At 41.2% G+C, this 25,458-nt stretch overlaps 1 protein-coding gene across 3 annotated transcripts in view; it reads left to right on the forward strand.

The window, feature by feature from the left end:
• Positions 1 to 25,223, forward strand: part of LOC126311360 (pacifastin-like protease inhibitor cvp4) — an 89,748-nt gene extending 64,525 nt beyond the window's left edge. For 2 of the 3 annotated variants that reach the window (XR_007554756.1, XM_049992232.1), the window contains exon 3: positions 24,980 to 25,223. Coding sequence is in view for 2 of the 3 variants with exons in the window: in XM_049992232.1 (XP_049848189.1) it covers positions 24,980 to 24,996 (17 nt within the window). In the remaining variant the exon portion in view is untranslated. The remainder of the gene's footprint in view (positions 1 to 24,979) is intronic. The other variant, XM_049992231.1, reaches the window with a different exon arrangement.
• The last annotated feature ends 235 nt before the right edge of the window (positions 25,224 to 25,458 follow it).

Consider the following 25,458-nt stretch of genomic DNA (forward strand, 5'->3'; position numbering starts at 1 on the left):
TTCCGTATTAAAAGATAAGAGGGAGGTTTTTAGTAATATTAGAATCAGCCCACAGACAGTAAAACTTCACGATATTTGTATTTTCTAAGTTTTCCCACTATTTACAGATTTGTGTGTAGTATCAAGTTGTACGCGAAAATTGTAGGGATAGACATTTATCAATCAGTAAACTAATCCTTACCTTTTACGCAGACTTATCTATAATTAGAAATTGTTTCTATAAAACTTCATGGCGATTAAAATCATGTGCCGGACCGATAGCCGAATTCGCAATTTTTGCAAAACTTCTGTGAAGTTTGGAAGGTAGGAGACAAGGTACCGGCGGAAGTAAAGTCGTCCTCTATAGCTCATTTGGTAGAGCCCTTGCCCGTGAAAGGTAAAGGTCCCGAATTCGAGTCTTAATCCGGCACACAATATTAATCTACCAGGAAGTTTCAGATCAGTGCACAGTACACTGCACAGCGAAAATTCATTCTGGAAACATCCCCCAGGCTGTGGCAGTATCATTTTTCCAGGAAAGATCGTCCAGAAAGTTTCGTAGGAGAAATTCTGTGAAGTTTGGAAGGTGCGGGACGGTGTAGTGGCGGAAGTAAAGCCCTAAGGGCGGCTCGTGAGTCGTGTTTGGGTAACTCAGCTGGCGTAGTTCGGCACTCGTCGCAATGAGTTGCGGACATCTACTCGCTCCCATCAGCCAGAGAGTGCGCGTGAGTGTTTCTTATTCACTCCTCGCCGCGGTTTCGTCTATTGCGTCCTTCTTACGGCGAGCGATGGCACACACTTACCGCCGGGCAACGATCAAGATCGCATTTCAAGCAGAACATGCTCCACCTCGAGCCTTTGAAATATAATGCGGGATGTTCTTCACCTGGACCCACAGGATGTAGTAATTGGCATTCACTTTTCCATCGCTGGGAAAGTTGTATATGTCAAGACATGCAACGAAAAAGTGTACCGAAATTGTGAGCCGCCATGCGCGGGACATCAAGTTTAACACTAGAAGGACCGCACCCGTCATTTTGAGGGTTATTCTACTTCTGTAGACTTATATCTCCTAAATGCATTCTTCTACTGGTCCCATTTTCTATGACTTTTTGTAAATATTTGTTAGGTAGACGTCTGCAAAACATTTACCCAGTAGAACCATTCTGAAAAGTGTCCCAGACAACTCACGCCACAAGGGCCGAAATCCGTCAGTTTGACAGGTACCGAAATGTGAACAATAGCTTTCGGACATGTCCAGAGCTATTGTTGTTTACCACCCTAATTTGATCACTGTCTTTTGTAGACCAATTGCTCATGAGCAACGAAGGTTTGGCGCAGTTTCTGTGGTCCACATTTCAGTTGTTTGGCATTGGCGGTTCAAAGACGCAGTTTGTTTGTTGAAGAAATTTTAAAATATTTGATGTCAATGTCAGATGGTGAATCCGAACGAGTATATCGGCGTGATGTTTGTGAAGGTGATGAATTACGAGAAGATGACGCTGCATGCGCAATTGATGAGGAATATATCCCTCCCATGAACGAGATCAGTGACACTTCAGACAGCGATGTTGCCACTACTGGACAAGAGCAAGCCGAGAAGTTACAAACCAATGTTGCTTTACCTATAAAAGGTACGTTTGTATTGCCATTGTATTATTTTATATGTTATCGCAACTGCTGTTTCAGCAACCATTATAAATGTTTTCTGTTTTCTTGTATTATAATTAGAAATTCATTCTTTTGGTTGTAACCGAATTATTCTGTTATATACTACCCTACTGGACATTAATATTGCTAAAACCAAGAAGAAATGCAGATGATAAACGGGTACTCATTGGACAAATATATTCTACTAGAACTGACATGTGATTGCATTTTCACGCAATTTGGGTGCACGGATCCTGAGAAATCAGCACCCAGAGCTACCAATTCTGGCCGTAACTACGGCCTTGATACGCCTGGGCATTGAGTCAGACAGATGGCGTGTACAGGTACAGCTGCCCATGCAGCTTCAACACGATACCACAGTTCATAAAGTGTAGTGACTGGGATATTGTGACGGGTCAGTTGCTCGGACACCATTGACCTGACGTTTTTAATTGGTGAGAGGTCTGGAGAATGTGCTGACCAGGCAGCAGTCGAACATTTTCTGTATCTAGGAAGGCCCGAACAGGACCTGCAACATGCGGTCGTGCATTATCCTGCTGAAATGTAGGGTTTCGCAGGGATCGAATGAAGGGTAGAGCCACCGGTCGTAACACATCTGAAATGTAACGTCAACTGTTCAAAGTGCCGTCAATGCGAACAAGAGGTGAGCGAGACGTGTAACCAATGGCACCCCATACCATCACGCCGGGTGATACGCCAGTATGGCGATGTCGAAAACACGCTTCCAATGTGCGTTCACCGCGATGTCGCCAAACACGGATGCGACCATCATGATGCTGTAAACAGAACCTGGATTCATCCGAAAAAATGACGTTTTGCCATTCGTGCCCCCAGGTTCGTCGCTGAGTACACCATCGCAGGGGCTTCTGTCTGTGATGGAGCGTCAAGGTAACCGCAGCCATGGTCTCCGATCTGATAGTCAATGTTGCTGCAAACGACATCGAACTGTTCGTGCAGCTGGTTGTTGTCTTGCAAACGTCCCCATCTGTTGACTCAGGGATCGAGACGTGGCTGCACGATCCGTTACAGCCATGCGGATAAGATGTCTGTCATCTCGACTGCTAGTGATACGAGGCTGTTGGGATCCTGCACGGCGTTCCATATTACCCTCCTGAATCCACCGAGTCCGTATTCTGCTAACAGTCATTGGATCTCGACCAACGCGAGCAGCAATGTCGCGATACGATAAACCGCAATAGTGATAGGCTACAATCCGACCTTTATCAAAGTCGGAAACGTGATGGTACGCTTTTCTCCTCCTTACACGAGGCATCCCAACAACGTTTCACCAGGCAACGCCGGACAACTGCTGTTTGTGTATGAGAAATCGGTTGGAAACTTTCCTCATGTCAGTGCGTTGTAGGTGTCGCCACCGGCGCCAACCTTGTGTGAAAAGCTAATCATTTGCATATCACAGCATCTTCTTCCTGTCGACTAAATTTCGCGTCTGTAGCACGTCATCTTCGTGGTGTAACAATTTTAATGGCCAGTAGTGTATATATTGAAGTAAGTCAAACAACAGTGTGCACATACTTCCAGCTAACAGCACTAGAGGCGTTGGTGGCAGAGTGGAAGGAAAAATTCAGGTGGAAACAGATCCTCAAATTGAGAGTAGTGAGACAGCAAATGACGGAACAACATGGACAGTTACACCTGCGAAAGTTGTTCCTGGAAGGCGTCCACAGCAGAACATCTTGAAGGTAGCATCGGGATCTACAGGCAACATGAAGAAGTTTGTCAAGAAAGGTATATATTCTATTGCATGGAGATTACTAATTGATGACAGCATGCTTCAAAGTATAAAGTGTACAGAAAATTGACCTCGCCAAGAGCTACATGATGATGGTTGCACCAGTAACGTCGATGCAATAGAAACTGCAAAAGCACTTTGTATTTATGAGGCTGGAGCAAAAAACTTTACATTGAAGCTGTTATGGTCGAATACATGTGGACAAGCATTTGTTCGGAATGCAATGAGCAGAAATAATTTGCCGAAATTTTGCGGTATATGCGATTTGACGAAAAGAGCACATGTTCACGAAGACTGCAGACAGATCGTTTTGCACCTGCTACCCCTGTGTGGAATCCTTTCATTGCCAATTCCTTGCTGTGTTAAATTTCAGGTGAAAATATCATTGTGTGTGAGCAACTTTCCTTGCAAGGCTTTCAGTCAATACATGAGCAATAAACCAGACAAATTTGGAATAAAGTTTTGGCTTGCAGTTGATACGAATTCTATGTACCTGGTGAATGTTTTTCCTTACCTAGGCAAAGGCGAGCAGCGTCCCGCGGGTGTCCCTTTACAGAGCATGTTGCAACATGTCTTATGCAGTCCTTTGTTTCCGCAGGAAGAAACATAGTCTGCGACAATTTTTTCACAACGAAATGCCTGGCAAAAAAATTGGAACGCAAGAGTACAGGCATTTTAGGCACAGTGAAGACATCTAGAAGGGAAATACCTTGTTCAGCAAAATCTGTTATAGCACCTTTGCACATAACTATTCTTCACAAGTCAGGTGACATGACTCTAACATGCTGCCAGGGGAAAAAGAACAAAAATGTGCTTATTTTGAGTTCTATTCATGACACAGTAACTATCGATGAACTACATCCTAGAAAGCTACCAGACTCAGTTGCCAACTACAATAACATCAAGTATGGCGTTGATGTAATCGATCAAATGGCTCGACTTTACACTGTGAAATATGGATGCCGTAGATGGCCCATACACGTTTTCTTCAATGAATTGGACGTAGCAGCTATAAATGCTTGAGTACTCTATAAGGAAGTACACGAAAAATATTAAGCAGACGTCAGTTTAAATACAAATTGGCAGAAGCGTTGGCTTCAGCATGTAAGGCCACAAGGGTACAAAATACTCTTCCGAATACAGTATCACAACATTGCAACATTCGGAAGGCTTCCAGAATGAGATTTTCGCTCTGCAGCGGAGTGTGCGCTGATATGAAACTTCCTGGCAGATTAAAACTGTTTGCCGGACCGAGACTCGAACTCGGGACCTTTGTCTTTAGCGGACAAGTGCTGTACCATCTGAGCTACCCAAGCACGACTCACGGCCCGTCCCCACCGCTTTACTTCTGCCAGTATCTCGTCTCCTACCTTCCAAACTTTACAGAAGCTCTCCTGCGAACCTTGCAGAACTAGCACTCCTGAAAGAAAGGATATTGCGGAGACATGGCTTAGCCACAGCCTGGGGGATGTTTCCAGAATGAGATTTTCACTCTGCAGCGGAGTGTGCGCTGATACGATGGTAGAGCACTTGCCCGCGAAAGGCACAGGTCACGAGTTCGAGTCTCGGTCCGGCACACAGTTGTAATCTGCCAGGAAGTTTTATATCAGCGCACACTCCGCTGCAGAGTGAAACTCTCATTCTGAAAACATCCCCCAGGCTGTGGCTAAGCCATTTCTCCGCAATATCCTTTCTTTCAGGAGTGCTAGTTCTGAAAGTTTCGCAGGAGAGCTTCTGTACAGTTTGGAAGGTAGCAGGCGAGGTACTGGCGAAAGTAAAGCTGTGAGGACGGGGCGTGAGTGGTGCTTGGGTGGCTCAGATGTTAGAGCACTTGCCCGCGAAAGGCAAAGCCCCGAGTTCGAGTCTCGGTCGGGCACACAGTTTTAATCTGCCAGGAAGTTTCATTAGGAAGACTTGTCAATTTGGAGGGTGCAGAGGCAGGAATAGAAGCAAGCATTTATGTATGAAGTGTGTTAAGTATGTTGGCGAAGCATGTTTAGGCAATGCTGAATACACCTGTGTGAGGTATGACAACGCAGCAGGTGATTTTGAATGAGTAAAAGTAGGTTTATAAATGTTTTCTCTAAAATATATATTGTGCTTTTCAGATACTTGTGTTAAAACACATTGTTTTCTTTCTATGGAAAGTTGTCCATTCAACATTTTGTTACGTAATGTTTTGATTAATTTTTAGGTATGAAATGTTCATTGTAACATGTAATTCTACAGAAAAAATACTACTGTATCTTGATAAACTGCGCAACTTGTCTGAAATAAATTGATGCATGTTTAAATGAGTTTACTTTTTAAAAACGGCAAATGAAACTTTACCCGTTAAAATGGCGGGTTGGTGCTTCTAGGTAGATCTAAATCCCCGGTCCTTCTAGTGTTGAGAACTCCAACGGACACGTGGGTGCCGTCGGGATTGAACAATCCGGTTTCGGCCTGCGAACGGTGGGTCTTCGAGGTCTCGCCGGACGAAAAATGGCAAACCTTTGACACTTATCCAATTCAAACGGCTCTAAGCACTATGGGACTTATAATCTGAGGTCAACAGTCCCCTAGAACTTAGAACTACTTAAACCTAACTAACCTAAGGACAGCACACACATCCACGGCCGAGGCAGGATTCGAACCTGCGACCGTAGTAGCAGCGCGGTTCCGGACTGAAGCGCCTAGAACCGTTCGGCCACAGCATACTTACCCAATTCTCAACGGCGTCCGTGAAATAGAAATTGAATTAGTGAAGCATGTGTCATCATACCTCGCTGTAGGAGGATGCAGGGCCATCATCTTGTATGACGGGGATCCCCGTACCTACACTGGCCGCAGCTAGAAAGGACATACTGTCTCCGAAGCTGTCTTGCACAGAAGCCGCTCTACGTCGCCAACCCCCTCCACCTTCCTTGTCACGTACCGCGCTATCACCGCATCAACAACTGCTAATCTTCGGCACGATCCACGCGACCCGTCAAAGACGACGACTGCCGTAGCAGAGGCTGATCAGGCACTTGCCACATCACTGGAACCTGAGGAAGACACTTGTCTGCCTAGCTCCGATGACCACGACGCAGAAATGCCGCCTGTCGTTACCGTCTTCTGCTTTCCTTCCATCTGGCAAGGAGGCGACGGACAACAACTACCATTTCGATTCTGAACAGCATGTACGTAAACAAAAATCCCCAATTAAGTGCCGGAACGGCACTGTGCACCCTCGGAAGATCACTTTCGACGAATGGGGGTCCATGATGACGACCGACTGTCCGATGACACCACGACCTTTGGCACACAGATGTCGGACGGTAATTTTCCGCCACCTCGCGCCACGACCGCTTCACATCGTAGTGACGTAGCGGCGGCAGTCCCTCCCCCACGTGCGTCCCAGGCCGCGTCCATCCGGCGGTGCCGACTCCTCCTGCGTGCAAAGCAGGCGATCCAGAAAAGGACACATCGGTACTGGCGAGCTTCTGGGCGGAGCCGGCCGGAGTGGTCGAGCGGTTCTATTCGCTTCAGTCTGGAACCGCGAGACCGCTACGGTCGCAGGTTCGAATCCTGCCTCGGGCATGGATGTGTGGATGTCCTTAGGTTAGTTAGGTTTAAGTAGTTCTAAGTTCCAGGGGACTGATGACCTAAGATGTTCAGTCCCATAGTGCTCAGAGCCATTTGAACCATTTTGAACCTTCTGGGCGGATGAGGTAGAGGGTGAGACCAAGCTACCGCCTAGTGTCGCGGAAGGGACTTTTTCTTTTTATTTTTTTTATTTTTGAAACCTACACAACCCACTTTCTGACACTTTTGAGTGGGTGTTTTAAGACTAACTATCTCTGGTATTAGTGCTACAGAAGTGGTTTATACATGCATGCAAACAATCTGTTTATTCTGCAACTTTGCAAACTATATATGAAAAGTCGGCCTCTTAGCCTCTCTGGTATTTTGCCAGAGAGTTGCCCGTCCCTAGCCACATGGAGGCGGGCCGCTACTATTAGAAGAAACCACTCCATTGTACTACTCTTTTATTCCCTCCACCACCATACTGAACTAACTGCAACTACTAGCTACTACAACGCATGACTTAAACAACGTAGTATTTACATATTTACAATTGCGCATTAGATCTGAAGCGCATTTACCCTCTCCCAAGGTAGGCTCGCTGGGCCTCCCTTGAGATTTTATTCACTAACTTTGCGAAATTTCTAAATAATTTGCCATTCGTTAGTATATCATTTATGTTTCTTGTCTGGAGAAGCTGTCTCTCAACTGAGACAGCCTGTTCATATATTGGACACTCAAACACTGTGTGTTCTGGCGATCCTATGTGGGCACCACAGTCACATTCCGGTGTTGGCCTTTTACCTATTTTATGCAGGTACGTGGGGTAGGGGCCGTGGCCTGTGAGGAAGTGGACTAGGCCCTGTGAGGGCTTCATTATCTTGTTCCTTAGTCTTTCCCTTACTGTGGGTAGAAACCCATGGACTCTACGGCCTGTACTGGACCCATCCCATTCGTCCTGCCAAATGTCGAGCATTTTATCTCGGATGGATTTAACGCTAGCCAGAGGAGTGCCCATTATATTTTCCACCATATCAATATTTTGTTTGCGCAGCCAGTAGGAGGCTGCGTGCTGTCTTATTAACAGGTCTAGTGGACATAGACCCATAATTACGAACAGTGCATCTGTTGGACTTGTGTTGAATGCACCAATGCATCTCAACAGAACATTCCTCTGTATTCGCCTGACAGCAGCTGCAGGCTTCACCAGAGCTAGCCAGTGGGCCCACACACTGGATGCGTGCCCTACTACAGGTGCCAATATACTATTATGGTAGATGTTTATTGCCTTTGACGGCAGATGAAACCTTCTTTGTCCTATCGATATTATCTTGTTGAACAGGGCTAAGGACTTTGTCGCTATTTGTTCAATATGCGGAATGAAGCTCCAATTCTCATCTAGATATACCCCTAGGTAACGGGCATATCTTTGTCGCGACACCGCCTGGCCATTAATTCTGACTGTTGGGTCCCTATTTAACTTGCCTTTTAAGAGCATATATAGCGATTTTTGTGGTGCAACAGACATTTTAGTCTTCTCGCACCAATCAGCTAACAGTCTAACAGCCAGTCGTGATCTGTCTTCGATCACATTGCGAGTGTCACCTTCCACTAGAATTGCGAAATCGTCCGCATAAGCAACAACACCCAGAACTGCAGTCTCTCCCTGCAGAACGTTCAACAATGTTTCCATGGTGATATCCCAGAAAATTGGACCACACACCGATCCCTGGGGACAGCCACGGGATACTCTTTTTGATACGACGGCTCCGGGAGCCGTTATTTTAGCAGTTCTTGCATCACAGTAGGCCACCAGACAACCATACAGCGGCTGCGGGCACCCAATCTCTCTTAGTCGAGAGAAGAATGCCGGCCACCACAGGTTGTCGAAGGCCTCTGAGATGTCTGTCATTATGCCAAGGACATACTTCGATGTCGCGGAAGGGACTGTCACAATAGAGGTGTCGGGCACAGCAACGACACAGAGACTGACGACGTGACTCATCCTGCAGCTCTTTCAGCCTGAACGGCCGCCGGTTGAGCGGACGTCACTTTCCCGGCGGACGTGGAGACCCAACAGTACTGAATGGCCAGTCTCATAGTCAATAACATCCTGCACTCCTGCGGTCCTTTCGAATACATCGCTCACGTTTCCCACCGGTCTGCCAGTGGAAGTGGTGTGGCAGTCATTCTACGTGATGGCTTATTTGCCGAAGACGGTCGCTTCCCTCCCTGACGCCTACTCTCCACGGCGTCGGAATCGTAAACATCCAAGCGCCCTCCGGATAGGGTCGTCGCTTTGAACGGTCCGCTTTTTTCGCGGATGCGGTCACGCTTCCCTTTATGGGACGTCAGGACGCCTTAATTTTCATTGGGGATTTTACCTCTATCCAGGCACCAAAGGACCAACTGCCACACTAAGTTCCATGTGCGGCGGTTTCCGCCATCATAACCAGCTTTCGACGTGCGATTATATATGAGGGCACCGTGAGCCAGTAAAGGTGCCTAGAACCACAATATCTCCCGCCAAGTAGGAGGGCCCGCTGAGAGGCTTCGCCTTAATGAAAACACAGCTGCCACGCACTTCCTTCTTCATGGTAATTCTCAGCCGCTCTCGCAGGGGCAGTGAAGACGCTCCTGCAGCCTTTTGGATGGGGAAGTGTTCGATCACCCACAACACAGCCCTAACTGGCTCGTCCTGAGTATCATCTCTGTTCCATTAAATGCCGGATAGAAGATAATACTTGGGTGCAGGCTGCGCGCTATAGGCCAGTGTAGAGAATTATCGGAAAGCACAAGTGGCTGCCTTCTATGACGATGGTGTTGGAAATTTGGTACAATGCTCTGGACAAATGTCTAGGTCGGAGTGGCGACTATGTAGAGAAATACATGGAAGGTGTAGCTAAATGTGCAAAGAAAACAGTTTCGATTTTCACTGCAGTTTCCGATTGTTCCTTACTTTCTGAACAATCCTTGTACGTGGCAATAGCGAAGGTTTCGTACAATATACCGTTATTCAGGGTACACGACCTGCTAAAATATGGCTTTTCCAATCATGCTGTTTCTGTATACAGTGTCATCTTGTAGCTCCAGAAGGTATAGCACGAGCGAGGCCTCTGGAAATTGAAGATCTCTCTCCTATATCCGCCGGAATGCCGACAGCTCGTGGAGGCAACGTTGACATCCTGTGTCCGTCGGCGAGGTGCACACCGCACTGCAGCAAGGGGAGGCGACGATTGGTCACGGCAGGGAGGTCGAAGCCTAAAGGCGTCAATCACTGGTCTTTTGTTACCGTATTACGCGTGATTGTCCTGCGATGCCGCACTCACCTGGCTGTCAGCAAGCAATGAACCATGCAAAAGCACAGGTCAGGACACTCATGAGGGACGATTGTTCGTGCGCGCATCATGGATACAATGGACTATGAAGGGCCGTCGGTGTAACACATCATCGTCACTGCAGTCAACTGTTCGAAGACCACCTTCATCACCCGGACGCGGTTAAAGAGATCTCCCGTCTTATATATGGCACGCTACCGCTTTGTGGTCTTCTACAATCAGTCGTCTTTAGGAGGCTATCACATCATCCAGGCTGTATTATGTCGATAGCGTGACTTGACCGCGCTTGAGCAGACACGGCGCATGCCGGGGGCGCTGGCCTCCCTTGATTACTTGCGTCTGCTCAGGAGCACGACATCTCAGTCCTGTAAAATGGTCATCTTAAGCCGCCCATCTTAGTGCAACGATCAGTGCGTCAAGTGAGTCCTCTTTCTGCAATCTTGTACGAATTCGCCATGGAACCGTTGATTTGCGTCCTTTGCCAACAGCTCACCAAGATGACTCTTGGAGACCACATTTTTTTTGTATAGCCTACGGGGACGACCTGATACTTCTCCTGCGCAACGGTAACGATGTTCAGGCAGCATTGGAGTGGGTGGTCAGCGTCATGAACATTCGCAAATCTAGCGTCCCGTCTACAGGACGTGAGCTGCCCGATAAGTGCGTCGTTCCCTGCGGGTCGACGACGTGATAAGATGTCTGGTCATTCATTTTCAGTCGAACTGCGGCGATCTGTGATACTTAACAATAGGTGCTCATTAAGCCGGATCCGGCGGAGCTCCTTGACCATCGGTTCAGAACCCTGGATATGCTGCAACGGACCCGGTTGTTCCAACGTTTATGTCCCATCGCGAATCCCGCACCTTGCCCCTCCTTCTCACATCCCGCCGTCAATGGCAAGACGCATGTTGGCCGCATTGGTTCCTTTGTGAGTCAAGGCGTGTTATTTAAGCTTAACTCTTAGACTTTACCCTTGGTCTTTGAATAGTAATCAAAACTCCCTCAATCCCGGGTTGAACCCCACCACCATTTAAATTTTGAATAAAAATCATTAGCAATGACGGCCAAGGACTTCCGGCATAAGAAGTACCCTCATTCACTCAGCCAATGGTCTTGTCAAAGAGGGCGGAGAAGTGGGCAGACATTCAGGGCACTCTCTTCCCATTGGGGTGGGAAACTATCTCTAAAGGCGGAAGAATCAGCAATGATCAAAAGCATGAGGATGCAGAGGGCAATGGAAACATCTGAATTAGACACAGAAGGTATGATGTAAATGAAAAGATACCATGACGATCTCTGCACTGGAAAAAGATTCCAGAATACTCCCCCATTTTCATCTCCGGGAGGGGACTGCAAAGGTGGACATGACCATGAGAAAAAGACTGAATAATAAACGAAAGGATACCATTCCATATGTCTGGGCGTGGAATGTCAGAAGTCTGAACATGGTAGGAAAGCTAGAAAATCCGGAAAGGGAAATGCTACGGCTCAATCTACACACAGTGAAGGTCAGTGAATTAAAATGGAATAGAAACAAAGATTTCTGGTCAGATGAGTATAGGATAATATCAAAAGGAGCAGAACATCGTATAAAAGGAGTATGAATCGTCACGAATAAACAGGAGGGCAGAGAGTGGTACAGATATACATGCAGACGTGGCGAACAGAAGGTGAAGAGACAGAGAAAGTGTATGAGGATATTGAACTGGTAATTCAGTAAATAAAAAGAGATGAAAATCTAATAGTCATGTGAGACCGAAATGCAGTTGTATGGGGAGAAGTAGATGAAAGGGTTACGGGACAATATAGTCTTGGTAGTAGGACTGAGAGAGGAGAAAGACTCAATGTGTTCTGCGATAATTTCACCTAGTAATAGCGAATACTCTACTCCAGAATCACAAGACGCAGACGCAGAGGTATCCTTGGGAAATGCCGGGAGAGATGGAAGGATTTCAGTTAGATTACATCATGATCAGGCAGAGATTCCGAACGCAGATACTGAATTGTAAGGCGGACCCAGGAGCATATATAGACTCAGATCACAATTTAGTAATGATTAAGAATAGGCTGAAGTTTAAGAGACTAGTCAGGAAGAATCAAAGCGCGAAGAAGTGGGAAACAGAAGTACTAGGGAAAGAAGAGATACACTCGAAGTTCTTAGAGGCTGTAGATACTGTGATAAGGAATAGCTCACTAGGCAGTTCAGATGAAGACAATGAGACAAGGGGCAGTCACAGACGTCGGAAAGGAAGCCGTAGGTACAAAGAAGAAAATTGCCAAGAAACCACGGATAACACAATAAATACTCCTGGCGATCGATGAAGAAAGTAATTATAAAAGTGTTCAGGGAAATTCAGGAAAACAGAAATACAAGTTACTTAGGAATCAAATAAATATGAAGTGCAGGGAAGCAAGACGAAATGGCTGCGGGAGAAATGTGAAGAAATCGAAAAAGAAATGATTGTTGGAAGGACTGAGTCAGCACATAATAAAGTCAAAACAACTTTCGATGAAATTAATGACACGGGTAGTAACATAAAAATGAAAAGGGAATTCTACTTTAAATGCAGAGGAGAGAGCGGATGGATGAAAAGAGTACACTGAAGACCGCTATGAGAGGAAAACTTGTCTCATAATGTGATAGGACAGGAGTCGATATATAAGAGACAGGGGATCCAGGATTAGAATAAGAATTTAAAAGAGAATTAGAAGACTTACGATCGAATAACGCAGAAATTATAGATAACATTCCATCGGAATTTCTCAAATCCTTGGGGCAAGTGGCAGCAAAACAACCATTGGTGTTGGTATGTAGACTGTATGAATCTGTCGATATAGACTTTCGGAAAAACATCATCCACACAATTCCGAAGGTTGCAAGAGCTGATGAATGCAAGAATTACCGTACAATCAGCTTAAGAGCGCACGCTTCCAAGTTGCTGAGAAGAATAGTATACAGAAGAATGGAAAAGAAAATTGGGGATTTGCTAGATGACGATCAGTTTGGCTTTAGGAAAAGCAAGGACATCAGAGAGACAATTCTGACGTTGCGGTTGATAAAGGAAGCAAGACTGAAGAAAAATTAAGACACGTTCACTGGATCTGTCGACCTGGAAAAATCGTTAGACAATTTAAAATGGTGCAAGATGTGTCGAAATTTTCAGGAAAATAGAGTAAGATACAGGAAAAGATGGGTAATATATAATATCTCCAAGAACCAAGAGGAATGAATAAGAGTGGGTGACGGAGATCGAAAGGGCGTAAGGCACGGGTGTGGTTTTTCGCCCCTAATGTTCAATCTATACAACGAAAAAGCAGTTACGAGAATAAGAGAAAGGGTAATGAGTAGAAATAAAATTCAAGGTGAAGGGAAATCAATGAAAGATATCCCGACGAAATTGTATTCTCAGTGAAGTAAAGAAGAATTACAGGACCTATAGAAGTGAATGAAGAGTTTAATGAGTACAGAATATGGACTGAGGCTAAATCGAAGATCGACGAAAGTAGCGAATAAGTGAAATGAGAACAACGAAAAACTTAACGTAAGGATTGGTAACCACGAAGCAGATGAAGTTAGGGAATTCTGCTACCTAGGCAGCAAAGTTACACACGACAGACAGGGCAAAGGGGACATAAAGAACAGACTATCAATGGCAAAAATGGTATTCCTGATCAAGAGAAGCCTACTGGTATCAAACATAGTACTTAATTTGGGGAAGAAGTTTTGGAGAATGTACGTTTGGAGCACAGCATTGTGCGGTAGTGAAACATGGACAACGGGAAAACCGGGAAAGAAGAGAATTAAAGCATTTGAGATATAATGTCATAGAAGAATGTTGAAAATGAGGAGGACTGATAGATAAGGAATGAGGAGTTCTCTAGAGAATAGGCGAGGAAAGGAATAAATGGAAACACTGACAAGAAGTAAAGTAAGAAGGGGAGGAAATGTTGCTCTAATGGTACAACTCACTAGAGTTATACAACAAATGCAATAACATTGAAATTAGAACAGAACTGACCATGTTCTCTTTTCAGTAAATTATTATCTTTCAATAAAGGTAATTGTGCTGAAACCTCCTGGATAAGTTTACAAGTATAGGAAAGTCATCACAGCATATATCTGGGAGAGGAAGGGGGGTAGGATGGGAAGGGGAAAAGAGGAGAAAGAGGAAATGAAAAATGCAAAATGCAGAACATAACATTATTAAAATACAATATGCCATAATGTGACATTACTCAGTAGATATTATATGAAGAGGAAATGTTGTCTGCATAACCCACATATAATAGGAAGGATGTGTACACTTAAGTTTGAATTAAAATGTAAAATGAATTTCAAAGCTAAAACCTACTGAGACCAAAGATGGGACACTATTAGAGGATAGGACATCACAAATAACAATTTTTACAAACGTGTTGGGGAGGGTAGAGGTCGGGGTATGGATAGTTGTAGGAGGGTGAGAAATGGCACTGAGGGCAGGAAAGGGGACAGGTGAGACAGATGTTGAATTAATTGAGGGAGTGCTGAAATAGGCAGAAGGGAGGGGGTGTGGGTGTTGGAGGCCCAAGGAACTAGAGCTGTGTCAGAGCATATTACTGGTAGGGCGGCAGGGGACGGAAGGGGGGAAGAAAAGTTGAAGCGACATAGGAAAGTTAAACCAGTATAGAAACACACAACAATCAAATACAACAAGTAACTGTATAAGATAATCCATATATCCATAGACATAGTATTTAAAGGTGAGTACAGTATGCATGATCCATAGGTAATAGAAGAGAAATTAGACATGTTAGATAGGAATATAATTATTTAGATAGACTACAAGCCACAACCTCATGACTATTTTTTACTTTTTATTCATGTGTAACATCATTAGAACATGCTACAGAGTTCTCAGAAGGGGGGGGGGGGGGAGGAGGAGCGAGGTGGTTATGCAAGTTACATGACCAAATTTAAAACCCCTAACCAGTCATAGAATATAGGTGCACTTACAATCATTGATGAATCCAACAAAGTAAGGGACCAGTATTGCAAGTTATACAAGTAGTTTTAGAAAATATATTAAAAACTATAGGCCATCGATGCTACAATTTCATTGAATAAATTATAGATTAAGGAGGTGTCGGGTTGTGGGTGGGGGGGGGGGGGAGGAAACCGGAACAGGTTAAAAATGACAAGTACATGACTGAAAACCATGAACTACTTATACTCTTTCAATGTATCCTCAAATAATTCAAAATACCACTTTCTATCAAACATCCCTTGCCCACTTAACATACAATGGTGCTCACAAATCCTATATGTATCGATCTCAAGTTCCTCCTTACTATCCAAAAATAGACCACGTAGAAGTAACTCGATACCTCAGTACCATCGTTGATATGACGCAATTTCTGTCCTTCTTTCTGCACCTGCTGCCACAGTGCACTGGCATTTCGTGCGTAGCTCTGTTGCCTATATCATTTACAGAAATCCCTCCCTATCTTGGCAATATAATACTTATCGCATTCGGCACATTGTATCTTATGAAAACGAAATTTTATAACTAGGTCCCTCTCTTTATATTGCAAGCATTTGTTTGCGTTTTAAAAGCCACCTTCATATTCACCTTTTTTAAAATTTTAGCTTTTTTTCTCAATTTGGTCCATTCAAAGCGAGGATGATATATTTGCTTTGACCTCATTAGCTTTAGCTTACTTCTTACTTTTTATAGCTCCGCACATCTTAAGGATACCACGCCCTGAATATCCAGTAGCAATACCTATTTTTAAAAAATTTCAAATGCCTGTGAATGACTGAACGAAAATAAGCACATTTATAAGTCCTTGGATGCTATGAATCGTTATTTATAATAATATTGGTACTAGTTAGTTTCCTAAAGATGGGGAGTGCTTTGTGATCATCTTGCCTCACAGTTGTGAGATCTAGACAATTTCTTGAACAGTTAACTTCCTGTTCTATTGTGAAACTAACGCTTGGATGTAGTGTGTTAAACGAAGAATTAAGATTTGCTAATTCAACCTCAGTCCCGTCACAAATTAGCAAAATATCGTGCACATAACGATAATATGCTACAATTTTTGGTACCAGGGACGCGTCAGATGGTAAAATTCCACATTCCAAATTATTTATAAAAATCTGTGCCAGTGTGACAGCAAGAGAATTAACACATCGCCAGTCCATTTTCTTCGGTATAGAAGTTGCTATTGAAAATAAAGGAGTTAAAACAAAAGGCGATATGCAATAGTTCAAAAAGTTCAATTGATTACCCCATACTATGTTTTTATGGCGCAATAAATAGTTGCGAATCATATTAAGTTTCATCTATTGGAACATTGATATAAAGATTAACGATATCTAATGACACTAATCGCTTTTAATTTCTCCACCAGGTCTTGTGAGTTTTCTTTGTTATACACTTTTGTGAATCTACAATACTCTTCGCGTTTATTGTTGAGGAACCGACTCATTTCATAATTTGGACTTGAACACTTGTTTACTGTCGGACATACCGAGTAACTCTGCTTGTGTGACTTTACTTGAAATGATGATTCATCATCATGACACATGTTTAAGCATGTGTCGTTAGGAACAAGAAATTACACAGATTGGCACAGTTTTTAAAATTCTCTTGAAATATCGAAAGAACACATGGTTTCAGAAATATAATCATCATCTGAAATAATGATAAATGCACTACCTTTCTCTGATTTCATTATTGGTGCTTTCTCATTTTGTGGTTTGGCGTTTATAATTTTCAGTACCTTACTACTGTTTGCTTTTAATCAGTTGTCTGTTCATGCTTGGGGCGCCTATGTGTGTGTCCTTTTATTTAAAATATTCATCTCGTCTCTTCTGTAAAGACAATGTTGGTGTGATCATCAACCCTGGATGCAAAGTTACACTTTTTCGCATCAGTGCAGCCTGCAGCTTTAGTAAAGTTCCTTAACTTCATGCGCTACCGTTCTTGCCTACAAAATGTATCATATTATCTCTTTCAGTAATGGTAGAAAGCATAGCAGTCACCTCTTGTAACACTGTACATGGTAGTAGTTGTTAAATCTCAGTCTGAATCATTAATGCATTTTTAACCATAAGGGATTTAATTCTATAACCATCACGCACTTCACATTTTTATTCTGAAAAAGTTCTTGGAGTTACTCTTACACTTTATCGTAGCATGACTTGTAATCACAATGTATGAAATGCACGCCTTGTTAAAACACACTTCCATAAATGCATGCATAATTTTCCCTAGTGCTGAAAAAGAAGAAAAGGAAGGGCAATAGGACATCTCTTAAGACATCAGGAAGTAACTCCTATGATACTAGAGGGACTGCAGAGGATAAAAACTGTAGAAGACACAAATTCGAATGCATCCAGCCACTTTCAGATTTGAAGAGGTGGCCACAGGAGAGGAATTCGTGGCGAACTGCATCAAAGCAGTCAAAAGACTGATGACAAAAAAAAAAAAATCCTTATTGATAGGGGATAAGGTCTGAAGTGGTGGAGATTTCTTTGGGAGCTTCTTCTTTAGTTAGGTATATTGAGGAAAGTGAGGATCTTAGTAGGGAAAAAAGTTAGTAGAGCACTTGCCCGTGGAAGGGAAGGTTCCAAGTCTGAGACTCGGTCCAGCACACAGTTTCAATCTGTCAGGAAGTACTGTATCAGCGCACACTCCTCTGAGGAGTGAAAATTCCTTCTTTACTGTTTATATGCTTTATGTAAAACCTTGTTTTAATGAAAAGGCATGAATACAATGAAAAATAAATAGATCAAATTGTACTAAAAGCCTGTTCATTACCTACAATGCAATTTCAACCAACTGGCAGTTGGCAGGCTTGGCGGACGGTCGCAGTCCAAGTTCTCTAGTATAAACATCAGCAGTTGCAGAACGCTACGCATTTCTTAGGTAAATTGCAGTATTTTCCATAACCTCTGGATAGTACCAGCTTAACACTGTTCTTACAGATATAGTATGTTTTCGAGTTTTTATTCGTTTTGCGTCTTCTGTCATGTAAAACTTACGTTCAGGTTTGTGGAGGTTTGACAGCACCATGACCAGGACTGGCTTAACACAGATGTTAGTCATATTAACAAAAACCTGACGAGATTGCTTTCACTGAAACAAGTTATCATTTCTGTGCCATTGCCATTGTTGCAAATTGGGAGATGAGGATACACAAATCATGGCCAGCTCCTGACTATATGGGGGAAGAAAAGATTAGCTGAGCATCTTGCAGAAAGTGTAAGGGGAGTCAAAGCACCCAAGACCAAATCGCTTTGCTTACTGGAGTCAAAGAGACACTTTTTTATGTTAGAGTTAGGTCATAGACAGATAGTGTTGAAAGAAATCAGAGCACAACAAAACCATAAAGTATGTAACACATTCCAGTAAAACTAAATTAATTTGTATCAGCAGAACATTAGAGAGTGGAAAACAAAATAGATGAGCTTCTCGTATGCCTAGAAAATGTAGAAAATTCTGAAGCTGGAGGTGTTCTGTGCCTCTCTCAACACAAAGTAACCATAGGGATGGAGACGTTAGTTATCAGAAATTCTAGATTAGCATCGTTTTCGTGTAGAGTTAACATAGAAAGAGAAGGAGTTGCAGCATATGTAAAAGTTGGACATAAAGTTTAAAAAAATTTGAAAGAAATAGTTTTTGTGTTGATCAGATCTTAAAAGCATATGCTTGTAAGCCGTTATTGTAACACTTCTGACAATTGTAAGAATCAACTGATACCCTTTACGAAAATTTCAACTATTTATTGGAAATGTAGACACATTATTGAGCTGCTTGTATAGATTTGTGAAAGTATACAGACAGTAAAAATGAACTAGAATCATTATTTTTCTGTTTAAATCTGCTTAAAGTAGAAAGTTTTCCAATTCATGTGCAGCAAGATACTAGGACTCCCAGTGACAAAAATATTATATGCTTGGCTCAAACAATTAATGTGTACCCAATTCTTTTGGTCTTTCTAATCATGATTCACTTTTAATGGAAATAAACAGTGAGGCTCCTTACAGCACTCAACAGGTTTATATAAAGCAGTGAGGTTTATCAATGAGAACAGGACACAATGTTTTAAGAGTAACATAAGATGTGATATGGAATGATTTATGTATGAAAAAGATGATATTGTCAAATTAATTTATTCCATGTTAAAATTGTATGAATATTGGATAGTTGCTTCATTAAAAAGACATCTTTTAAAAAAGAAGTAAGCTGTGGATAACTAAGAGAGTGAGAATCTCCTATGAAGAGGGAAATTTATATAATGGCCAAAGTAATTCAAGATGCAACATAACTTGCATGCTACAAAAAATACTATGGTATTTTAAGAAAGGTCATTAAAATTTCCATATGTACATATGTCCTGAGAGAAATAAATAATGAGGTTAAAACTGTATGGGATAATGTGAAACATAAATCAGTCAGTGTATAAAATATCATAACAATTAAACTACAGGACAATAATGTGACTAATAATGCACAAGTTACTTGTACATCCAACAATTGCTTTCTAAATGTAGCAAGAAATCTAGTATTAAATGATACACCTGAAGAAGCAACAGAATATATCAGAAATGTCATTAGATGAAACTTTAAGCAACTAGAAGTAGCACAAACCTTCTCCACTGAAATTAATGGAATTAGAAAAAATCCAAAAAAGAAATGCCTTTCTAGTGTTGATGAAACACCCAACTGAATTCTAAAAAGTTGTTCCAGTTTAGTAAGTAATGTCCTTAGTGATAAATGCAATGCAGCAATGGTACAGGGAATTTTTCCACACAGTTTAAAATAAGCACATTTGGATCTTTTCCTAAGAAAGGTGAAAAGACAGACTTCAACAATTATCGTTCAGTTTCCTTAATGACATCTTTTTCCATATTATTTGAGAAACTAGTGTATTGAGAGTAGTCACACCATTATGTAGAAACAATTTTCTTGGAATATAACAGTCTGGATACCAGAAGGGTTGCTTGACTGAGGATGCTATTTATACATTTACTTATCAAATGCACAGTACAAGCTCTAAACAACAGAATATTGCCAGCTGATATTTCTTGTGATCTTACCAATCTTTTGATTGTGATTTGTTGATGTTAGTCACTTAGAAAAACTCACGTTTGATGCAGTTGATGGCTTTATGCACAGCTGGTTTAAATCAGACTTAACAAACAGAAGACAAAAAAGTTGTGGTGAATAATTCAAACAATTGGGAAGATTAGAAAATTTTAGTGATGGGGAGAAATCACAATGGCAATTCCACTGGGTTCAAATTGGGGTTATCTGTCTATATGTTAGAAGTGTGAAAAACTCCATATAATATTTAACAAGCAAAATTTTTACAGATGATACTACTGCTATAGTAAATCCTATTAGAAAAAAAGCAAAAGAGGGTATGGTAAGTGATGTCTTCCAAATAATTTAATAATGATTAACAAGAAAAGGGTTCCTCCCTATTTTTTTAAACAACCTCTTATTCAGTTCTAATGAACATAATCATACCAAGAATTGATATAGCCCACAAGCAGTAGTCAGTCAATACGCTGGAATGCTCCAGGTTTTTTGGTGTATATATTGATTAAAATATGAATTGGAAGAACTTCTCAAACAATTAAGTTTAGCTAATTTTGCTCTTCCTATAATTGCTAATCTTGGAAACAAATCTCTTGACATAGTTTTCCAGTGACACCGATCAGTTGAGGATGACACAGTGGTCAGTCGTTACCACTGGGCCTTCAGAAGCATGCTTGGAAAGAGATTAGCTTTTTTAGTTTATATTGGATATCTATTTGCGAATTGGTGAGATATCACTAAAAGTTTTGCTTCAGATGTAGAAGATTGAGAACCATCAGGAAGAGCTTGATTCGCTGTGTGTTATACAACATTTTGATTACTGGTTGGATTCAATTCTACCGAAAATCAAGAGAAACTCAGGTATATTTTTGATCATTATTCTATAGCTTCTGTGAAGTAAATAAATTACTGGGGCTCTGATGAAGGAAATTGTGAAATGAGGTGACTATCACGTTACTATAATACAGAAATTTCCACGACAATATACATTTATAAAGCCTGTTACAAAATTAATAATATCGTGAAATTTATTTAAATGTGGGAAATCGATTGCACCTGATCTCATTCAAAAGACGCACTATTACTCCAGTCTGACACTGCACACTAACGCATTGAGAATATATTTTCAGAGCAAATACATGCAAGGCTACAGGGAATTACATAGTTTAAAAACACATTCAGATGAAAATAGATCAGTAATAACTATATGCGTACCTTCTTATTTTCTGCCTTTAGAAATTTACAGTAAACCGACCAGTTTTACTTGCCTCACACTGAAGCATTTGGCAGCTAAACTGATGCCTGTTTTCCTGTAAGTGTTTCTTGCTTATAGGAAGTAGAAGAGAACCAACCGCTGAAATTGGAAGCTGGCATGTTTAGCGCGAGTTTCCAATAGAGTATTACTATGGCTCCCCCTCCATCCATAAACAATTACAGACTTACCTTTAAATAAAAATTCTAAAGTGTCTTTTGTTACGACTTTTTTGTCACTAAAAACAAATGGCAAGCTCCAAAATGCGATGAAAGCGCTCTGTCAGCAGTAGACGTGTTTTGTTAAAACACGAGGCAGGATCATCATTGGCCTAACAAAAAGAGTGTACACGACTGGATCTTCCTGCACTGGGTTTGTAGAGCTTAATAATATTTCAGCTACCATGCACCACAGATATTACGATGAAGATTCGCAGTACCTGTATCATTAAAAAGTAATGTCTTTTCTTGATCAAACTGATCTTCTTTACAGTAACCAGAAATGTTTCAGAAAACGTTTCATTCAGGAAACACATATACAAGTTATTGGAAACCAGGTGAACTCCTATCGAAAACCATTTAATTTAGTAATTTTAGAAAGGAAACAGTCTGTATACAACTTGTCTACCCAGACATCTTAAGGAAATGAGCATTTTTATCATCCATATTGAGGGTTCTTCACATGCAAACACTGCCTGAGGTATGCGCAATATAAGATAGTAGACAGCTGCTATTAGTATTGCATGTTAAGGATTTGAAAGATAATTTTATACACTTTATGCAAACTAGGCTGACATTAGGTGCAGTAGCTGATGGGAGTGGCAGTAAAAGCAGTTCCCATTTACAGGAGCTCCCATGAGTCACTGCTCTGAGCACTGAGTACTGAGTAGTATACAAACAAAGATTTTATACATACTGCACAGTTAGGTGCACCACTGTAAATAGAGGAATAAGTATTTTCAGAAGGTAATGCATTCATGTGGATGAACTTGTAGCTATAAAGTTGTCAGTTCGCTGTATGTAGTGCCTGTCCTTATTGATGGACTCCCTTTTTAGATATGTTTCTGGTAAGGAGTATAGGAAATAAATTGAGATGGGGAATTTAAAGTTTACTGATGAGAAGAGCACAAAATTCGGCGTTAGTGGCGATTGTCGGTCCGACGTTAATAAAGTGATACATGATCACCAATAGACAAATAAGAATTTCAAAGCCAATACTGGCCTTGTAGAAAAATGTCTCTGAAAAATCATATCGGACTTGGTAATAAAAATTTTAAGTGAAGGTAGATTCTATCACTGATCATGCGATGTGTAATTAAATCAGTGACAATGATGACTGATCAATAGGCTCACTGTGTTAAAACGACCGGTTTGATTCACGCACTTCAACGATTTTTGCTGTAAAAACATTTAGAAAATAATTTTGGAGAAGGAAACGTTTAAAATATTAAGTAATTACCATGAGCATTCATTAAGTTTATAATTATCATATAACAGGCAACAAAGAATGACACCACATTCAGTCTAACATGCACTTCAGAGTAGTGCCAAGAAAAGGAAGGGAGAAAAATAGATGTTTGTGGAACTCAAGCGTATAGACGAACTGCATCTCATCTGTCAGAATCGTTTTTTAACCAAGTGTCAACATCCTACGCTGCAAAAAGGTAATGCGCCCATTTTACCTTATGAAATATTAATTAATATTTAAAATATATTCATTATTTGTATTATTTTACAATATTCTGATACATAGTTTAGTGACCATAGCGTCTTTTGACAGTTGTAAAGTTCGTAACGAACATAGAGCTAGAATAAGAACATAAAGAGCAAATACGAAATGCTTCAACATACAGTTATGACCTATTCCAACACTTCATGGTTCACATTGTAATTATTTTAGTAAGCATATTCTGTGACTTGAAGTTAAGATATAAGGCTGATACACCTACGAATATGAAGTATTACTACTACATACATGATATAGATGCTAAATTGTGTTGTCAACCTTAGATAAAGACTGAGCAGCATGGAGCAACAAAATTATGTTTTGTGCTTTGGGTCTGTGTGGAGATGGATATCCGAAAAATCAGTGAGACAGCTTTTCATGGATGCTCATATACAGGGTGCGGGGTTACAGGTAAAGATTAAGCAAATTGACAATAAGATCAATAGATGTACAGAGCATGCATACATGCCAGAACTTCTGAATCGATGACGGTGTGCCTTAGGTCACTATGGTTCTCAGCGCCTCAAATATGTTATTACCATTGTGTATGCAGATGATGCAATAGTTTTGCAACAAAGTGAAGATGAGCTACAAAAATCAGTGTACAAATTACATCAATTATATCAATAAAGAAAGCTAAAATCAGAACTCATCCTGGGAAATGTCCCACTCACTCAAAAAACAATAAATAGCATCTCACATATGTAGGCCATCAGCTTCAATTTCTGAGGATGCGGTATAAACTATTATATGGACAAAAATATAGAAAATAAGATTTACTAATGCCCACAGAGATAAACAAAACTCCCTAAAACAAAATATCATCATACTTTGTGAATAGTCATTTATATATTTTGTTCTAACTTCTCTGTGACACTTCATAATTACCAGTCTCATGATGGCAAATAGTCGCTGTTGTAGGGGAGTTAAGGTCGCTGGCCATGTCGATATTGCTCCAGAGAAGAAGGCAATGCTTGAAAACATGGCTTCACACTCGTATTTCTGTAATCTGTAATGTCACAACAAGAATACATTGTCGTTCTCCTGAAGGCAGAATGTCTAATTTAGAAATAATGACTGGCCTTGGAGATACTCAGGTATGAATTCAGTCAACTGCGTAGGACATATAGCTACGATGTGCAGAAGCTGCCCCTCAGAATATTCTAGACCTGAGGACTGGAAATTCCGCAGCTTTCGCTTCTCAATGTAGAGTTTTGAGTGTAGAAGTTGATGTACTCAGGTAGTGGATATCAAGAAATGAGTTATTCATTAATATGTACTAAGCTTTAGGATAACAATAAGGTACAAGTGAAAGATGTTAGTGTTGATTCAGCAATCACTGACTACATATGTAGTAAGCAATTACGATCACTCTATGGAAGCAATGTGATACTACTTTGAAAGTTTATTGCTGAGTTATTTATATTACAAGTAGAGTAAGCCTTTATAGCAACCAAATGCCTTATTTGAGAATGTAAATGGCATAATAATTATGCTCAGAAGGCAATGAAAGCAGTAAAAAATGTTGTGCTGTCAGAAACGTTTCGAACTGACCGTTTTGCTTTGTTAATTTTTTTTCCTTATGAATATATGATACATTTTAATACATCCGACTCTGTTTCAGCATGGCGCAGGCGATGAAATTCGTGTCCATGGGTTCTTCATGACCACTATGGTGTTTGGTTGGTGGTTCAGTGCGTCTTCCATGAAGGGTCAAGCTTTGTTCTCCAGTCTAAAACACACGAAGAACAGGATAATATTTCAATATGTAAAGAGAATTCATTTGTTGCAGCTTGAGTGTATACCTTTAATTAGCTTCTGAACGCTTAACACTAGTCTATTTGTGAATGTTCATCGTGATTGGTAGAGGGGCAATGACCTGGTTCACACAGGTATGGACTGTATTCCAGAAAGAAAGAAATTACTTTACTGTAGAAGAACTAAGAAAAGTTTTATGAATATGATACATTGAGACTGTAAAAGTATGCAAGTAATAAAAATGAATTATACAAACAAAATATTTTGTGAAAATTGGTCGTTAATAGAGAGGAAAACAATGACTTACTCTAAGTTTTTTTTCTTGTAGTGATCACTGATTTAAAT

The sequence above is a fragment of the Schistocerca gregaria genome, chromosome 1 (genome assembly GCF_023897955.1).
Source record: "Schistocerca gregaria isolate iqSchGreg1 chromosome 1, iqSchGreg1.2, whole genome shotgun sequence".
Classification (NCBI taxonomy): domain Eukaryota; kingdom Metazoa; phylum Arthropoda; class Insecta; order Orthoptera; family Acrididae; genus Schistocerca; species Schistocerca gregaria.